Source organism: Sinohyriopsis cumingii, chromosome 4 (assembly GCF_028554795.1).
Source record: "Sinohyriopsis cumingii isolate HCF-2022 chromosome 4, ASM2855479v2, whole genome shotgun sequence".
Lineage (NCBI taxonomy): Eukaryota > Metazoa > Mollusca > Bivalvia > Unionida > Unionidae > Sinohyriopsis > Sinohyriopsis cumingii.
Window position 1 is genome coordinate 52,911,751 of NC_142964.1, and position 18,691 is coordinate 52,930,441.

Consider the following 18,691-nt stretch of genomic DNA (forward strand, 5'->3'; position numbering starts at 1 on the left):
TTTTTTAATATTTGTGGAATTTATGTTGCTGAATCCGAAATAAATAAGAGTATAAAAGGGCAGCAACATTCGTTCTTTGTCATTTTCTGTGTTATTTTCCTTTTCTAAATTTACTGAGTATTCAAAATAACAACTACAGACATTAGAGCTGTCATTTGTATGAAGAATACGTAATAGTGCCGAGCTGCATGTTGTTCTTCATCAAACATTATTTTCTTTTATGCCTATCAAAAAACATACACATCCCCACCCCACCATTACCACCACCACACACTCCTCAATCAATACTTTTGTAAATTAGTTTATGGTATCTCTCCACTGCATGTCTTCGTAACTAGACATACCAGTAAAAAGCTGTTGATACCAGTGTTCTACTTGCGTTACTGCTACTAACTACAATAATCTTCAAAAAGGAATAAAGAATGATGCCTCCATGACAATGTAAATCTTCAGATTAATCTTTCAATGTTCAAATATATAAGAGCCTCCATAAAACCAAATCCTCACTCTTACAAATATCAGAAAAGCCATTATTGATAATTACTGGACTTTAATAACGAATGCTGAAAGAAAATACCATGCTATATCACATTGCACTTCTATGGTAATACTGAAACAACAAACAGCAAGAGACGAAACCTCACAATGAATTCATATCATAATAAGACAGCCATTAGGAATTCATATAATAAAATTATAGATACAATGAATTCATATCATAAAATCATAGTTCGAATGATTTCATATCATACATTGCTACCTACAATAAGTTCATCTCATGAAATCATAATTATAATGAATTCATATAATAAAATCATAACTACGATGAATTCATATAATAAAATCATAACTACGATGAATTCATATATTAAAATCATAACTACGATGAATTCATATAATAAAATAATACCTACAATTAATTCATATCATAAATTGATACGTACAATTAATTCATATCATAAATTGATACGTACAATTAATTCAGAACATGATAGTATACCTGCAATGACTCCATATCATAAAATCTGCAATAAATAGCTGTCATAAAATTATACCTTTAATGAATCAATACAATACGACCATACCTGAAATGAATAAATATCATATAAATCATAACTGAAATGAATGTATAGCGTACAATGATACCTACAATGTTTAAAAAGCAATTAATTAGTCCGTTATGTCAACAAACACATATGGCATGACTTTTCGCAGCAATGTGACATTCTTGCTAAAAAATGAAAATGTGACCATTCAAACTATCATCTTAAAATCATACAATTTCTTACTAATATTTGAAGCTGGATGATGTTTTCTGAAGACACAGACTTGTACATAATAACAAATTATATTCACATAAAATGACGCATTATGTTTGGAAAATAAAGAACATCATCGCCGTCCTCCTAATGTGTGTTTTATTGTTAAGCATACTTGAATGCTTGTTGTAATTTAAACTTTAAGAAACAATAATTCAATATAATTTTTTCTATAAATTAGTTTGGTTGGAAATTCGGTCTTATGGAACATGGCAACTATAATGGCCGAAAAGCGAAAATAATGCACGGTATCTGTTGAAACATGAAAAGCTCAACGAATCAGTCACTTGTGCTGGAATTCTCGAGTGTCTTCTGTTATTTTCGATAATCATTTGGGGTTGCGCCATAAACATAATGCAAATAAAAGTTTTGACAGGTCTATTAAGTGACACATCCTTGGTAATGATTTGTCAGTTAAATTCTTAGCGCATTTTCTAAAATATGGCATTGATATATTTAAACATATTGCATCTACTAACACATGGACTGTGTGTGCATAGGACCTGCACCCGTCAAAGACGTACTGCCTCTTCTCATAGTGCTATTAAAGTTGTACATGACAGAGGTAGGCTCGTTAAGACTGTTATAACGCGCTTTTGGACAGCAGCAAAATAAGCTTCGGTTGTAATATTTCCTGAACTGGCTGCTGAGAAAGTACAACGCATAAGGATTTACGCAGGAATACATATACGTGAGACAGAATCCAGTAATTTTGAAAACGTGCCAAAACATGTTGTATTCACTAGGTGACCAGTAGTGCCATAGTAGGTAGATGTGTCTTGGTAGCCAGCAGACGACAAATATCACCACAAAGGACAGGACGACCTTGGCCACTTTGAGACGTGCTTCGATCTGTCGCTGTTGTTGCTGGTTCATTGCCGATCCCTTGGTGGCTTCACACGGCATTTTCCTGCTGCTGAGTATCAGAATCTTTGCCATGAGTGCGTAAAATAATCCAATCACTATCATGGGAACGAGAAAAAAGATCACAAATCTCAGCATCGGGTGTCCCTTCGTATACCACAGTGGAAAATCATACGGGTACAGGACACACACAGGGATGTACGTGCTATTATCTGTTGTGGGTTGATATTCAAGCCGGGATGTATAACAGTCTGGTATAGCGAATACCACAGCCATCACCCAGATAACTGTGACTGTAACTATGGTCAACAAAGTAGGTTTTCCCATATGCTTGGACATAGGGTGGACAATGGCTATGTATCGATCCAGGCTTAGGGCTGTGAGGGTGAATACAGAAACACCCACAGACACTGTCTGCATGAACTCGTTAAACTTGCACATGAATTCTCCGTAAGGCCATGAAGTAAATGTAAACACGGTGGCGGAGAAAGGTGCAGATGTTAAAAGCAACATTAAATCCCCAACAGAGAGACATACTACAAATATATTTGGTACATTGCGCATGGATTTGTTTCTCAAAACGATGAAGATAAGGGTTCCATTTCCTACAACACCAACCAAGAAAACAATGGTAAAGAGTATGGGAACAACAACTGATTCCGGTGATTCCGTGACTTCAGACATGTGTGTATTTGCATCAGATGAATTGTCTGTATAGCTGTCATTAGTGGCGTTGTCCGACAGGATCGTCATGATGGCAGCAGCCGTGGTCATTGTACAAAATTCACGATCTTCGTTGGGTTATTAATTCCAGACGATTATCTCTAGCATCATTTCTTTACTCATCCACCACGAACCTGCAAAAGAGTTTAAAGATATTTGTTGATATTTGTTTTATAGAGGGTAATTGATTTCCTGCAAGAGACAAGGGCCATAAAAAGCAAGGAATTGTTGGTTAAAAAAAAATGCTGACTTTGGTTATAAGTGTATTATTTCAATATAAAATAACCTCACATAATGGACAAGAATTTTGCATCATTCTATGTGTTAGAATCCATAAAAAAATAATAATGAAAACACTTATTACAGCAGAAAAATTCAAAATAAATAAAAAATGTAATCATAATAAATGCCGTTGTAATCAACGAATTATATTATGAAATACGTGATTATATTATGCAAGACATCAATTATATTATGCAAGACATCAATTATATTATGCAAGATATCAATTATATTATGCAAGACATCAATTATATTATGCAAGATATCAATAATATTATGCAAGACATCAATTATATTATGCAAGACATCAATTATATTATATAATACAGAGGAAATCTGACGCTAAAGACAACCCAGCCAACTCAACATTGCAAGAATTCACTGTTGCTCTAAACTGAAATTTTTTTTCAAAATTAACAACAAATAAAATCTTGTGATTGGCCAGAAAATTTTCGAGTAAGTCTTGGGGTAGGGAATCATTTTATTATAAAGGGACCAGATAAAATGCTAGTGATAAAATTGTCTTCGTAACACACACACACACACACACACACATGCACACACACGAGAAAACTTCTTTTTTAGTGTGTTGACCTGAATAGTGCCCTGGAATCCCTGTCACAATTCGCTAATATGATCTTTTCCAGTGTTAATAAGACGTCCAGTCACATGTGCATTGTTTAACCTTCCAGCCTTCATAGTTGATCCCTAACACTAAATAAGTTAAACAAAATGAACTGATCTTAGTACGCATTAATCGGATCTAATTCTTTTTTATTGTAAACAGAAAACAAACAAAGTAATTATTCATAAAGTTTCGTAAGAGGACCCTCTTACAAGGCTTTTAATTACGTAAATTGTTTCTTCGTTTAACTTAAAGGTATTGGAAATTCATTTCATGATTCGACTTGATTGTTCTGACGTCCTAATATCTTGTTCTTGTGTGACCCCGCTGCTAATTGCCGGTGTTCACAATTATCATTGTTCAAATCAAGAAAATTATTCACAGCTATTTCGTTGTAATGGCAGTGGTGTCCATGTTAAACACCTTAAAAATAATATTACGTGACTTACATCCAACTCATGTTTTGCAATGCAATTTGAACTGATGTTTGTGTGTTAACTAGCAGCTGAAACGAAGGGTACGTTTATATTTTAGTTTATAACACATAACGCCTGTCTTGAACATCAAACATCAATCCAAGCTAGGTTAAGTACAAATGAACCAAACTTGAAAAATCTGTTGATACAACATGGTTCATATGCCATCGATGCAATGCTATTTCTGCCTTATATTTGCAGCATCTGTTTTTATACATTGTATATAGCCTAAGTGCTAAAAAGGCCACTTTATGTACAAAATGCACTGCTGTTATCAAGATAATATTGGTGTGTGGATATCGAATCCTTAAGTGTCAGGAAAGACGCATGAACCTATATATATATATATATATATATATATATATATATATATATATATATATATATATATATATATATATATATATATATATATATATATATATATATATATATATATATATATATATATATATATATATATATATATATATATATATATATATATATATATATATATATATATATATACATACATACATATATATACATACATACATACATATATATATATATATATATATATATATATATATATATATATATATATATATATATATATATATATATATATATATATATATATATATATATATATATATATATATATATATATATATATATATATATATATATATATATAACTCTGTGTGTGTGTGTGTGTTTAGAACCACAGATAATAGATTCACTCGTTAGGTCACTTCTCGTCGGGCGTATACGGCTCATTTTCGTTTCAAGCAAGTAACAGACTCCCAACAGACGGCCCATGTTGATAACAATACTTAGCTAATTAATGTTCCGAAATAAGAAGGGTAAAATATATCTTCTTTAGAAACCCAAGTGCAATAAACCGCATCTCACATGGGTCGTCACTGTAAACCACGCGAGAGTGGTGTTCGACAAAATAATTCGATAACCAAAAGAGAAACACCAAAATCATTTACGCTGAGCCGCGTTTGATTCGAATCTATGATCAATTATTGTTGTTATTTTGCATTGCGAGTAGTCTTTGCGATCCATATGTCCAATAGCATGGAACAAATTTAATGGAAATCACACAACAGGTCAATCTGAATTTCCCAGGAACAACATATTCTCAGTAAGTTGTATGCCTTGTTGCAATAAATATTGTCGGTATGCAAGTATTGGCGTTGCAAGTTTTAATAATAGGTACGGTTACAATAATCCTACATTTCAACTGTGGTGTTTAAGAGACTCCACTGAAAATGACAAACTTGTTTACAATTTCCTTCTACAGTAAAACCTGTTGTGTCCTTAATGCCCACGATTATTGTGTTAAAAGGTAGTCATATGTATGCTTTGCATTTTCAGCAATTCCTTGTGATGCCAAATTTTTAATTTTGTGCCAGTGTCAATATCGCAGTCAAATATAATCACGATCAGTTGTACGCCTTCATTGTTACTTGCTGCATCGCTCACTACTACTGCCATTATTATTATTATTATTATTATTATTATTATTATTATTTTTATTAAGATTGGAGGTTGCTATGCAAAGCGCTACATTTTCTTGTAATCCTGCTAGTGTTCAAAGTTTTCACGATAAGTTTGCTTCCTTAACCCAGGTGCTCTAAAAGCGCCTTTAAGAATGCAGCACTCTAATAAGGTTTCTAAATTACGCCCTTACTTTTTATGCATTTTTTAAAAAAATGAAATCCTGCGCTTTAGTTATTAGCAAAGTTGCCTCAAGACTATCGTAAATATATTAGGCACTAACTTGGTTACATTTATATTAGGTACTGAATTGGGCACATTCATATTTGGCACTATATTTGATACATTTATATAAGGCCCTAAAATGGGCACATTACAGTAGGCACTAAATTGGGCAGGTTATATTTGACGCTACATTGAACATAAATTAAGCACTAAAATTGGGCACATTATATTAGGCACTAAACTGAGCACATTATATTAATCGCAAAATGGAGCACATTATATTTGGCATTAACTTGGACACGTTTATATTAGGCATTAAAATTGGGCACATTTAAATTAGGCACTAAATTGGGCACATTATATTAGGCACTTATTTGGACACATTTGTATAGGCACTAAATTGGGCATATTTACATCAGGTACTAAAGTGAACACATTTATATTAGGCACTAAATTTAACACATTTATATTAGGCACTAAATTTAACACATTTATATTAGGCACTAAATTTAACACATTTATATTAGGCACCAAATTGGGCATATTTACATTAGGCATTTAATTGGGCACATTATATTAGGCACTAAACTGGACACATTATATTAGGCACTAAATTGGACACATTTACATTAGGCACTAAATTGTTCACGTTAAATCCATAAAATATCATATGTTATGAGTGAGGTTTTTTCTGCAATTTGTATTGTAAAACTAGCATTTCTGAAGCCGGTTGAATCATACCCGTCTGTTGTCATCCTACTGAACAGCTTTAAGGCTAAACTCAATAAACATTTTATTTTCTATTTGGATTTTTAACACTGCTTTTTATTGAATGGAAGTAACATTCTTCTCTGGTAAGCTAATCTCCATGAAAAATATGAGACAATTATAAATCATTTTATTAGGGATTACAAGAGATGCAAGACCAGATGGCAGATTCATTTAGTTTAGTAAAGCAATTAACTTCCTTCCAAAACAGCCCTCATTTAAACTCTGAGACCATACAACTCATAGTCTGTTAGTTTTCAAACTGCGAATCCATCGTAAGATGTCGCATTAAAAATTATGTTGGAGGAGATCATGTTTACGCATGCGCATTGAAAATAACATTTAAGGGTCATTCTTGTCTTTAATAATCTGACCAGTACCAGTGATCTTTGACGTTTTTACATCTAGAAATAGTAGCATTAAAATTTGAAGTCTTTACATCTAGAAATGATAGCGTTAAACTTTAAAGTCTTTACATCTAAAAATGGTAGCATTAAAATTTGAAGTCTTTACATCTAGAAAAGGTAACATTAAAAAGAAGTGAATTATACAAAAGTACCAAGAATCAGAAGACTGTAATAAGGGGTGCCAATTACATGTATGTATGTATGTATGTATGTATGTATGTATGTATGTATGTATGTATGTATGTATGTATGTATGCATGCATGCATGCATCCATGCATGGTGTGCGTGTGTGTGTGTGTATGTATGTGTATATATATATATATATATATATATATATATATATATATATATATATATATATATATATATATATATATATATATATATATATATATATATATATATACACACACACACATCGGTACACATCACATAGGAGTGATAAAGCAATGCGATGCTATTTCCCAATATTTCCCATGCATCCATGCATGGTGTGCGTGTGTGTGTGTGTATGTATGTATGTATATATATATATATATATATATATATATATATATATATATATATATATATATATATATATACACACACACACACACACATCGGTACACATCACATAGGAGTGATAAAGCAATGCGATGCTATTTCCCAATATTTTGCGCAATAAAAAGAGTGTAGCATTCCTATGGGGGACCAAGTCTTAGCCAAGAATCTCCGCAACATCTGCAATTCAGAGAACAGACATAACTCCATGGAAAGTGAACAAACATCAAGAATGGCAAAAATTATACATTCCATCTTTGCTCTTCTGCATGCAAGGGAAACATGTAAGGCAACGTAGCTGCCAGAAATACAGCATACAATGAATTGCCAATCCCAGATAACAATGTCTCAATTAATTTTAATTCAAAAGGTTCGAATTAACCATTGTACTGTATTAGCCATTGGGGCTATCGTCGTGTGTTCTTTAGAAATACACGTTTCTTCACTATTCTCGGCATGGCAGAAACCACCTCGGATACGGGAGGTTGCGGGTTTGAACCCTGGGCGAGTCATACCAAAGACCTGTAAAACTGGCACAGACAGCTGCCTCGCTAGGCGCTCAGCATTAAGATGTTAGTGTTAGGACTGGTTGGCCTGGTGTTAGCGATATGACTGAAAAACTGTTAAAGCTACATGAAAAATCCAACACACACACACACACACACACACACACACACACACACGACAAAAGCTATGTTGCTGTGCCGGGGAAAAAAAATAGAAAAATAAAACCAAAACAACCAGCAAACCAAGTCAAAAGTTACTGTAACTTACATGAACATGGAAATCGTCTGTTGTGATTTAAAATTAAGAAAATGGACAGAATAGTTCTTTAGAGTCAAGATCACAAGGATTTTTTTCTTTCTGTCAAAGTCTCATCTCGGTCAAAACTATTTTGGCATGTTTCATCTTTGTACTGTAAAACACAAACGCTGCTTGAAATAACTATATCAGATCCTCGATTATTACAGGATGTATTCGATTAATACAGGATTTATTAGATTACTACATGATATATTCGATTAATACATGATTTATTCGATTAATACAGGATGTATTAGATTAATATAGGATTTATTCGATTAATACAGAATATATTCGATTAATACAAGATGTATTCGATTAATATAGGATGTATTCGATTATTACAGGATTTATTCGATTAATAAAGGATGTATTCGATTATTATAGGATTTATTCGATTAATAAAGGATGTATTCGATTAATACGGGATGTATTCGAAAGTCGACAATTACAATTAATGGTTTTCTTCACCATAGTAGTCGGCTAGGTTTATTTTCCATCTATTGTGCAAAGGCTTGATTTTAGCCATTGCAAACAATGTCAAAATACCAGTATGCCATGAAAACAAAATATATAAAACCTGATTTCATTTTGAAAATGCAAACGCTATTTGTATTTTATCGTAAAATTACCGAAAACACAATTTACTCCGTTTTCATGGTAACACATATTTGACTGATGTAGCGATGTGTAATTTTTGTCATAAACTATTCGTCTAAATTTTTAATTAGACAATAACTACACTGTAAAGTTGAAAGACAACACCAAACTTATCAACATGTAGTAGAAGTAATAGGGCACTGCATGTTGCTACGTGGACTGTATTGGGTATCTCAACGGAAATAAGTGACGACAAAACCCAAGGTTTTTCATGAAAGACAATAGTTGGTAAAGAATCAACGATTTTTATAAAAGCTAGTTAGTGCTGGATACATTTTAAAAATGTTAATAAAAGTGAAAGTTCTCTGTTAAAAGTACATACAAAATGTGAGAACTTTCTTCTGGTACTTTGTAACATCTGCACATGACTGCATAAACGCTATATTACATCACACGCAGCCGTTCGTAACATAACTTATCACAGACCTGCACTGCAAATGCTTGCAAAAGAATTGTCCTTAGTTAAGATTATATCCAAGTTTCAGAGACTTGCATAACGCTTCTAAACACATACATTGTAAATACACGTTTTATTTTTCGTCAAGGAAAGACACACATACGAGTTGTTTTCTTTAAGATAAAATTCTAAGAAGCATGAGCGCCCGCAATAGTTTTTCTAGAGTGGGGGATGGCTAGGTGTGTGTATGGAGCAAGCCATAATCATGTGGGGGCAAAGCCAATATGTATGTATGTATGTATGTATGTATGTATGTATGTATGTATGTATGTATGTATGTATGTATGTATGTATGTATGTATGTATGTGTGTGTGTGTGTGTATGTATGTATGTATGTATGTATGTATGCATGCATGCATGCATCTATCTATCTATCTATCTATCTATCATAATAATAATAATAATAATAATAATAATAATAATAATAATAATAATAATTCTTGTGCCACTGGCTACCGCACAAAATGACCTATATGTATAAAAATATGGTACAACTACGAAACGTAACAAGATTAACAAACGTTCTAATTTTCATAGATTTTGTTAGACAAATAGCACACGACCAACAACTGAAATACAAAGAGCTTGAAAGCATGTTCAAACAGCTTCATCTAGAGATGAAAAGATTTATTCACAATATTGGCAACAACTCAACATGACTCAATAGAAGCTAAATATCCTAGCCAATTTCCATCTTACAGACATAATTAAACTGCCTTTAAACAATAGCCTCTCAGGTCAACGAAGTGATGCGTCCTCAAATTAGTCTACATTGTAAATCCTTTTTTATGATGTACGGACTTTCGTATTTACCAATACATTATCAATCAGGTTTTATGACCTGAAATAGACCTTGGAGTGTGAATGATTCTATTTTACCATTAGTCTTTAATTGTTGGGAACAAAACGAGTTTGTTTTAATTTTACGCTTAGGTGCTGATGGTTAAAAACGCGGAATAAAAATACTTGTTTTGCAACAAATATGCTACGGACAATCAACAAAGGTGTACCAATAAAACAATTTACTCATATCAATGTAAATATCAATGGGTAAAACATCTAATACACATCACAACATCAGTGTACCAATAAAACAATTTATTCATATCAATGTAAATATCAATGGGTAAAACATCTAATACACATCACAACATCAATTCGTGAATATCTAAACAAGGCATGGGCAACTTCCTCCAGGGGGCGGGGGGGGGGGACAAATGAATTTTAAAGCTTTACCAGACGATGTAAATTAGCTGATAAAACCAGATCAGGGGCTGTACTTTGCCTACCCCTGGTCTAGATATTCTTTGCATGTATCTAATGCAACATCAGTTACCTCTGTCTAATATAATTATGTTCTGATGGTTGGGGTTATACTGTATTTTAATTATGTTATGATGGCTGGGGTTACACTGTATTTTAATTATGATGGCTTGGGTTACACTGTATTCAAATTATGTTATGATGGCTGGGGTTACATTGTATTTAAATTATGTTATGATGGCTGGGGTTACATTGTATTTAAATTATGTTATGATGGCTGGGGTTACACTGTATCTTAATTATGTTATGATGGCTGGGGTTACACTGTATTTTAATTATGATGGCTTGGGTTACACTGTATTCAAATTATGTTATGATGGCTGGGGTTACATTGTATTTAAATTATGTTATGATGGCTGGGGTTACACTGTATTTAAATTATGTTATGATGGCTGGGGTTACAGTGTATTTTAATTATGTTATGATGGCTGGGGTTACAATATATTTTAATTACGTTCTCATGGCTGGGGTTACACTGTATTTTAATTATGTTATTATGGCTGGGGTTACACTGTATCTTAATTATGTTATGATGGCTGGGGTTACACTGTATTTTAATTACGTTCTGATGCCTGGGGTTACAATGTATTTTAATTACGTTCTGATGGCTGGGGTTATAATGTATTTTAATTATGTTCTGATGGCTGGGGTTATACTGTATTTTAATTACGTTCTGATGGCTGGAGTTACAATGTATTTTAATTATGTTCTGATGGCTGGGGTTACAATGTATTTTAATTATGTTCTGATGGCTGGGGTTACAATGTATTTTAATTATGTTCTGATGGCTGGGGTTATACTGTATTTTAATTATGTTCTGATGGCTGGGGTTATACTGTATTTTAATTATGTTCTGATGGCTCGGGTTACACTATATTTTAATTATGTTATGATGGCTGGGGTTACACTTTATTTTAATTACGTTCAGATGGCTGGGGTTACAATGTATTTTAATTACGTTCTGATGGCTGGGGTTACATTGTATTTTAATTATGTTCTGATGGCTGGGGTTACACTGTATTTTAATTATGTTCTGATGGCTGGGGTTATACTGTATTTAATTTATTTTTCTGATGGCTGGGGTTACACTGTATTTTAATTATTTTCTGCTGACTGGGGGTATACTGTATTTTAATTATGTTCTGATGGCTGGGGTTATACTGTATTTTAATTATGTTCTGATGGCTGGGGTTATACTGTATTTTAATTATGTTTTGATGGCTGGGGTTACACTATATTTTAATTATGTTCTGATGGCTGGGGTTCACTGTATTTTAATTATGTTCTGATGGCTGGGGTTACACTGTATTTTAATTATGTTCTGATGGCTGGGGTTATGCTGTATTTTAATTATGTTTTGATGGCTGGGGTTACACTATATTTTAATTATGTTTTGATGGCTGGGGTTACATTGTATTTTAATTATTTTCTGCTGACTGGGGTTATACTGTATTTTAAATATGTTATGATGGCTGGGGTCAAATGTATTTTAATTATGTTCTGATGGCTGGGGTAACACTGTATTTTAATTATGTTCTGATGACTGGGGTTACACTGTATTTTAATTATGTTCTGATGGCTGGGGTTATACTGTATTTTAATTATGTTCTGATGGCTGGGGTTAAACTGTATTTTAATTACGTTCTGCTGACTGGGGTTATACTATATTTTAATTATGTTCTGTTGGCTGGGGTTACACTGTATTTTAATTATGTTCTGATGGCTGGGGCTACACCATATTTTAGTTACGTTCTGATGGCTGGGATTACATTGTATTTTAATTACGTTCTGATGACTGGGATTATATTGTATTTTAATTACGTTCTGATGACTGGGGTTACACTGTACTTATTCCATGCTCATCATGAACTCCAATAGCACTAAATCTGAAAAGAGAACTTATAAGTTTATACTTAAACACTTTTATCTTTGTGCCGATTCTGTTTATCTTAAACACCATGATACTAAATATCTTCATGTCAACGTTACGACCTAAAAACTAATGTATCGTGTCTTCTCTTCTAGTCACACGAACTTTCAGTAAAAAGATAATATTACTTTTAGAATTATATCCGAACACCCACTTCATAAAGTGCTAAAATTTTGTCTTCAATAACTGAACCCTGCACAATTTGTACAGATTTAGCATAACCATGGAACATGCGTACATTACACAATTTGTACAGATTTAGCATAACCATGGAACATGCTTCCATTACACAATTTGTACAGATTTAGCATAACCATGGAACATACTTCCATTACACAATTTGTACAGATTTAGCATAACCATGGAACATGCTTCCATTACACAATTTGTACAGATTTAGCATAACCATGGAACATGCTTCCATTACACAATTTGTACAGATTTAGCATAACCATGGAACATGCTTCCATTAAACAATTTGTACAGATTTAGCATAACCATGGAACATGCTAATGGCAGGATAGGGGCATGAATTGTCCATAAATAGAAAGACAAAAAAAAAGGATTTGAGCACAAGAAACGATTGCTGCTTGAATACTGATATCGTCACGTTACTTCGGTAATTTACAATGAGAGCAAAAAGTGTTAGCCAAGTAACTCTGTTGTGAAGGAAATAAAAAGCTCACTGATAACCTCAGGATGCTTGTTTACAAAATATTATTTTTCTCAATATATTCATTTTCTCAATATATTCACTACAGTTAGACAGTCAATCAAAAATCAGCAGAATATTGGTCAGACTAAGGACTAAACTTAACAGCAGCAAACTAACAAATAATTAGCAAAACGATATGCATGTCCACACCCTGACTTCAACAATTAAAAGCTCAGAGTCAGGCATGTCCATACACTAACTTCAATAATTAAAAGCTCAGGGTCACGCATTTCCATACACTTACTTCAATAATTAAAAGCTCAGGGTCACGCATGTCCACACCCTGACTTCAACAATTAAAAGCTCAGGGTCACGCATGTCCACACCCTGACTTTAATAATTAAAAGCTCAGGGTCACGCATGTCCACACCCTGACTTCAACAATTAAAAGCTCAGAGTCAGGCATGTCCATACACTGACTTCAATAATTAAAAGCTCAGGGTCAGGCATGTCCATACACTGACTTCAATAATTAAAAGCTCAGGGTCACGCATGTCCACACCCTGACTTCAATAATTAAAAGCTCAGAGTCAGGCATGTCCATACACTGACTTCAATAATTAAAAGCTCAGGGTCACGCATGTCCACACCCTGACTTCAACAATTAAAAGCTCAGGGTCACGCATGTCCACACCCTGACTTCAATAATTAAAAGCTCAGAGTCAGGCATGTCCATACACTGACTTCAACAATTAAAAGCTCAGGGTCACGCATGTCCACACACTGACTTCAACAATTAAAAGCTCAGAGTCAGGCATGTCGATACACTGACTTCAATAATTAAAAGCTCAGGGTCACACATGTCCACACACTGACTTCAATAATTAAAAGCTCAGAGTCAGGCATGTCCATACACTGACTTCAATAATTAAAAGCTCAGGGTCACACATGTCCACACACTGACTTCAACAATTGAAAGCTCAGGGTCACGCATGTCCACACCCTGACTTCAATAATTAAAAGCTCAGGGTCAGGCATGTCCATACACTGACTTCAACAATTAAAAGCTCAGGGTCACGCATGTCCACACACTGACTTCAACAATTAAAAGCTCAGGGTCACGCATGTCCACACACTGACTTCAACAATTAAAAGCTCAGGGTCACGCATGTCCACACACTGACTTCAACAATTAAAAGCTCAGGGTCACGCATGTCCACACCCTGAATTCAATAATTAAAAGCTCAGGGTCACGCATGTCCACACACTGACTTCAATAATTAAAAGCTCAGAGTCAGGCATGTCCATACACTGACTTCAACAATTAAAAGCTCAGGGTCACGCATGTCCACACACTGACTTCAACAATTAAAAGCTCAGGGTCACGCATGTCCACACACTGACTTCAACAATTAAAAGCTCAGGGTCACGCATGTCCACACCCTGAATTCAATAATTAAAAGCTCAGGGTCACACATGTCCACACACTGACTTCAACAATTAAAAGCTCAGGGTCATGCATGTCCATACAGTGATTTTGGTGGAATTGCAAAGGTTCGACAAACATTTGCAAAAGTGGATAAATCTAGGCAAGAAAATTGTCAAGACCAAATATGATGGTTCATCCTTATTTTATCGTCATTTTGTTCACATTGTTGTTGCTGCTGATGATGATGATAGTGACTTTCGTGTTTCTGTCTACATAAAGAAACAGTTAAGTAACCAGATGAATTCGTCTAAATACAGATAAAAATATCCATGTGGGAAAGGAGTTTAAGAAAATATTATGTACAGCTTTTACAAATAAAAGACAAAGTAATAAATACAGTTATATTTGCTTCTCTATTGTTATAAATTATTGCTTCTTTGTGAATATCTAATTTCCTTGTGTGACGTTCATAAAGATTAGAATGAATCTAAGAACGTATTGTTTCGTGATTACGTTGCAGATGACAATTCTAATAAACTTTTGAAGTTATCTCATTAGAACAACCAGATACAATGGCTTCAGCGGCATATAAATAGCTAAATTAACGATTCCTAAGACACAGATGCGAAAACGCTGAACAACCAAGAAGCATGTGTTTCCTCTAGCTGCATTTTAATGAAGTGATCAGAGAAAAATGACTATGAATTCCCAAGAAAAAACACAAAGAATATTTAAATAAAACGTAAAGATAGATAAGCAGAAAATCGGAATTGAGTTGAATCTACAGAAAAACAAAATCAATCCATTCCAGGCCAACTGGAAAAGTTTTTAAATGCGCATTCACTTCAATTTTAAGTAGACCAAAACGAGATTTAAAAAAAAAACTAATGTCGAGCGCCCGACCTAGTTCAAAGTTCGCTGGGCAATGTTATATGCGGATTCATAATTTGTATTAATGAATCTACGGTTGTGTATTTATTTTGGAATACAGCATAAATTCTATTTATTTGTTTCTTGAAGTTTATTCCTTTATTATTTATCCATAGGTAGGAAAACGAAATGAGTATATAATAAAAAGGTTAATGCGTTTGTGTGGGAAAATATGTACCCGTCTCTTCTACTGTATTACCAGGGTCGGGCAGTATTACTCAGAAAAAACTCGTTCATATTTTCTCATACAAATGTAGAAACATATAAATACTGACAATTCTTGCTCATAATATATATTTGTAAATGGCAATCTTTATATCTAAATCTTGTAAATGGCAATATTTATGTTTAAATCTTGTAAATGGCAATCTTAATGTCTAAATCTTTTGTAAATGGCAATATTTATGTCTAAATTGTGTAAATGGCAATCTTTATGTCTAAATCTTGTAAATGGCAATATTTATGTTTAAATCTTGTAAATGGCAATCTTTATGTCTAAATCTTTTGTAAATGGCAATCTTTATGTCTAAATCGTGTAAATGGCAATCTTTATGTCTAAATCTTGTAAATGACAATCTTTATGTCTAAATCTTTTGTAAATGGTAATCTTTATGTCTAAATCTTGTAAATGGCAATCTCAAATATCTTTATGTCTAAATCTTGTAAATTGTATCGGAAGCACAGGAAGAAACGGGGGTAGGGGTTGGGAGGCAGAGGCAACATGGCGATATTACAGAAGGGTAAAATAGTGTTTTAGCTCTGTTAGAAGAAAAACATTGTAACTGTTAATTTGTTAGAGACAAGTTCTGGTTGTTGGGAATTGCTTTTAGCAATTAGAAATAAGCCCATCGATCGATTATAAAAGATAGTTTCACTAAAAGTTTACGCAAAGTGTATGACACAAGGCGTATAGTTTCGCTAGAAAACGATTATTTACTTCTTGTAAAACATATGGTTCATGAAGAGAAAGGTACAATGTCGTATTAATCATACGCTTTTAAATATCTGCGAGAAAAAAAAACCCAGACAATAAATGTTACCAGAAAGATCGATGTAAGCGAGCTGTTTCCATTCCGATTAGAAGTACCACACATGCCTTTCGTCTAAGAATGTGTCTGTAGATTCTTCGTATCTTGATTCTAGATTACACGCAAGATAGACCTGTCGGCTTATCTAGGCAGATAATTTGTAATTCGCGGGCGGGCGTGCGTGCGTGCGTGCGCGCGTGTGCGCGCGCGCGTGTGTGTGTGTGTATGTGTGTATGTGTATGTACATAGATAGACTGATTCATAGTCAATGTATCATCTGAAACCTAGATAAAAAGGAACTGATTCCAAATCATCAGCATGTTCGAGGAATCAAGAGAAACTAAACCCAGAAAGATAGCGGCGATAAATATTTCCTTCTTTTGCACTATGTAATAAGATGTGCTACATGACGTTTTAGATGATATGCTATAAACTACATGACGTTGTAGATGATATGCTATAAACTACATGACGTTGTAGATGATATACTGCATACTGCATAACGTTGGAGATGATATGCAACATGCTACATGAGGTTGTAGATACGCTACATGCTACATGACGTTGTAGATGATATGCTACATGACGCTGTAGATGATATGCTACATGACGCTGTAGATGATATGCTACATGACGTTGTAGATAATATAATACATAACGCTGTAGATGATATGCTACAGGTTACATGACTTTGTAGATGATATGCTACATGACGTTGTAGATAATATAATACATAACGCTGTAGATGATATGCTACAGGTTACATGACTTTGTAGATGATATGCTACATGACGTTGTAGATGATATGCTACATGACGTTGTAGATGATATGCTACATGCTACCTGACGTTGTAAATGATATGATACATGACGTTGTAGATAATATAATACATAACGCTGTAGATGATATGCTACAGGTTACATGACTTTGTAGATGATATGCTACATGACGTTGTAGATGATATGCTACATGACGTTGTAGATAATATAATACATAACGCTGTAGATGATATACTACAAAACGATGTAGATGATATGACACATGCTACATGACGTTGTAAATTATATGCTACATAACGTTGTAGATGATATGCTACATAACGATGTAGATATGATACATGCTATATGACGTTGTAGATAATATGATACATGACGTTGTAGATATGATACATAACGTTGCAGATGATATGATATATGACGTTGCATGTTAATATGCTACATAACGTTGTAGATGATATGCTACATGATGTTGTAGATGATACGCTACATAACGTTGTAGATGATATGCTACATAACGATGTAGATGATATGACACATGCTACATGACGTTGTAAATTATATGCTACATAACGTTGTAGATGATATGCTACATAACGATGTAGATATGATACATGCTATATGACGTTGTAGATAATATGATACATGACGTTGTAGATATGATACATAACGTTGCAGATGATATGATATATGACGTTGCATGTTAATATGCTACATAACGTTGTAGATGATATGCTACATAACGATGTAGATGATATGCTACATAACGATGTAGATGATATGATACATGCTACATAACGTTGTAGATGATATGCTACATAACGTTGTAGATGATATGCTAAATATCGTTGTGGATGATATGCTACATGACGTTGTAGATGATATGCTAGACACTAGACCATAACGATTTAAAGGACTACTGCCCAGTTTCTAATCTCCCATTCATATCAAAAATCTTAGAAAAGGTGGT

General features: G+C 33.7%; 1 protein-coding gene across 1 annotated transcript in view; it reads right to left on the reverse strand.

Moving 5' to 3' along the window:
- Nucleotides 1-530: 530 nt before the first annotated feature.
- The window catches only part of LOC149801164 (neuropeptide CCHamide-1 receptor-like), a 40,203-nt gene continuing 22,042 nt past the window's right edge, over nt 531-18,691 (reverse strand). Inside the window, exon 2 of the mRNA XM_089955191.1 lies at nt 531-3,040. Within this exon, the coding sequence (XP_089811317.1) occupies nt 1,794-2,957 (1,164 nt within the window). The 5' untranslated portion in view covers nt 2,958-3,040 and the 3' untranslated portion in view covers nt 531-1,793. The remainder of the gene's footprint in view (nt 3,041-18,691) is intronic.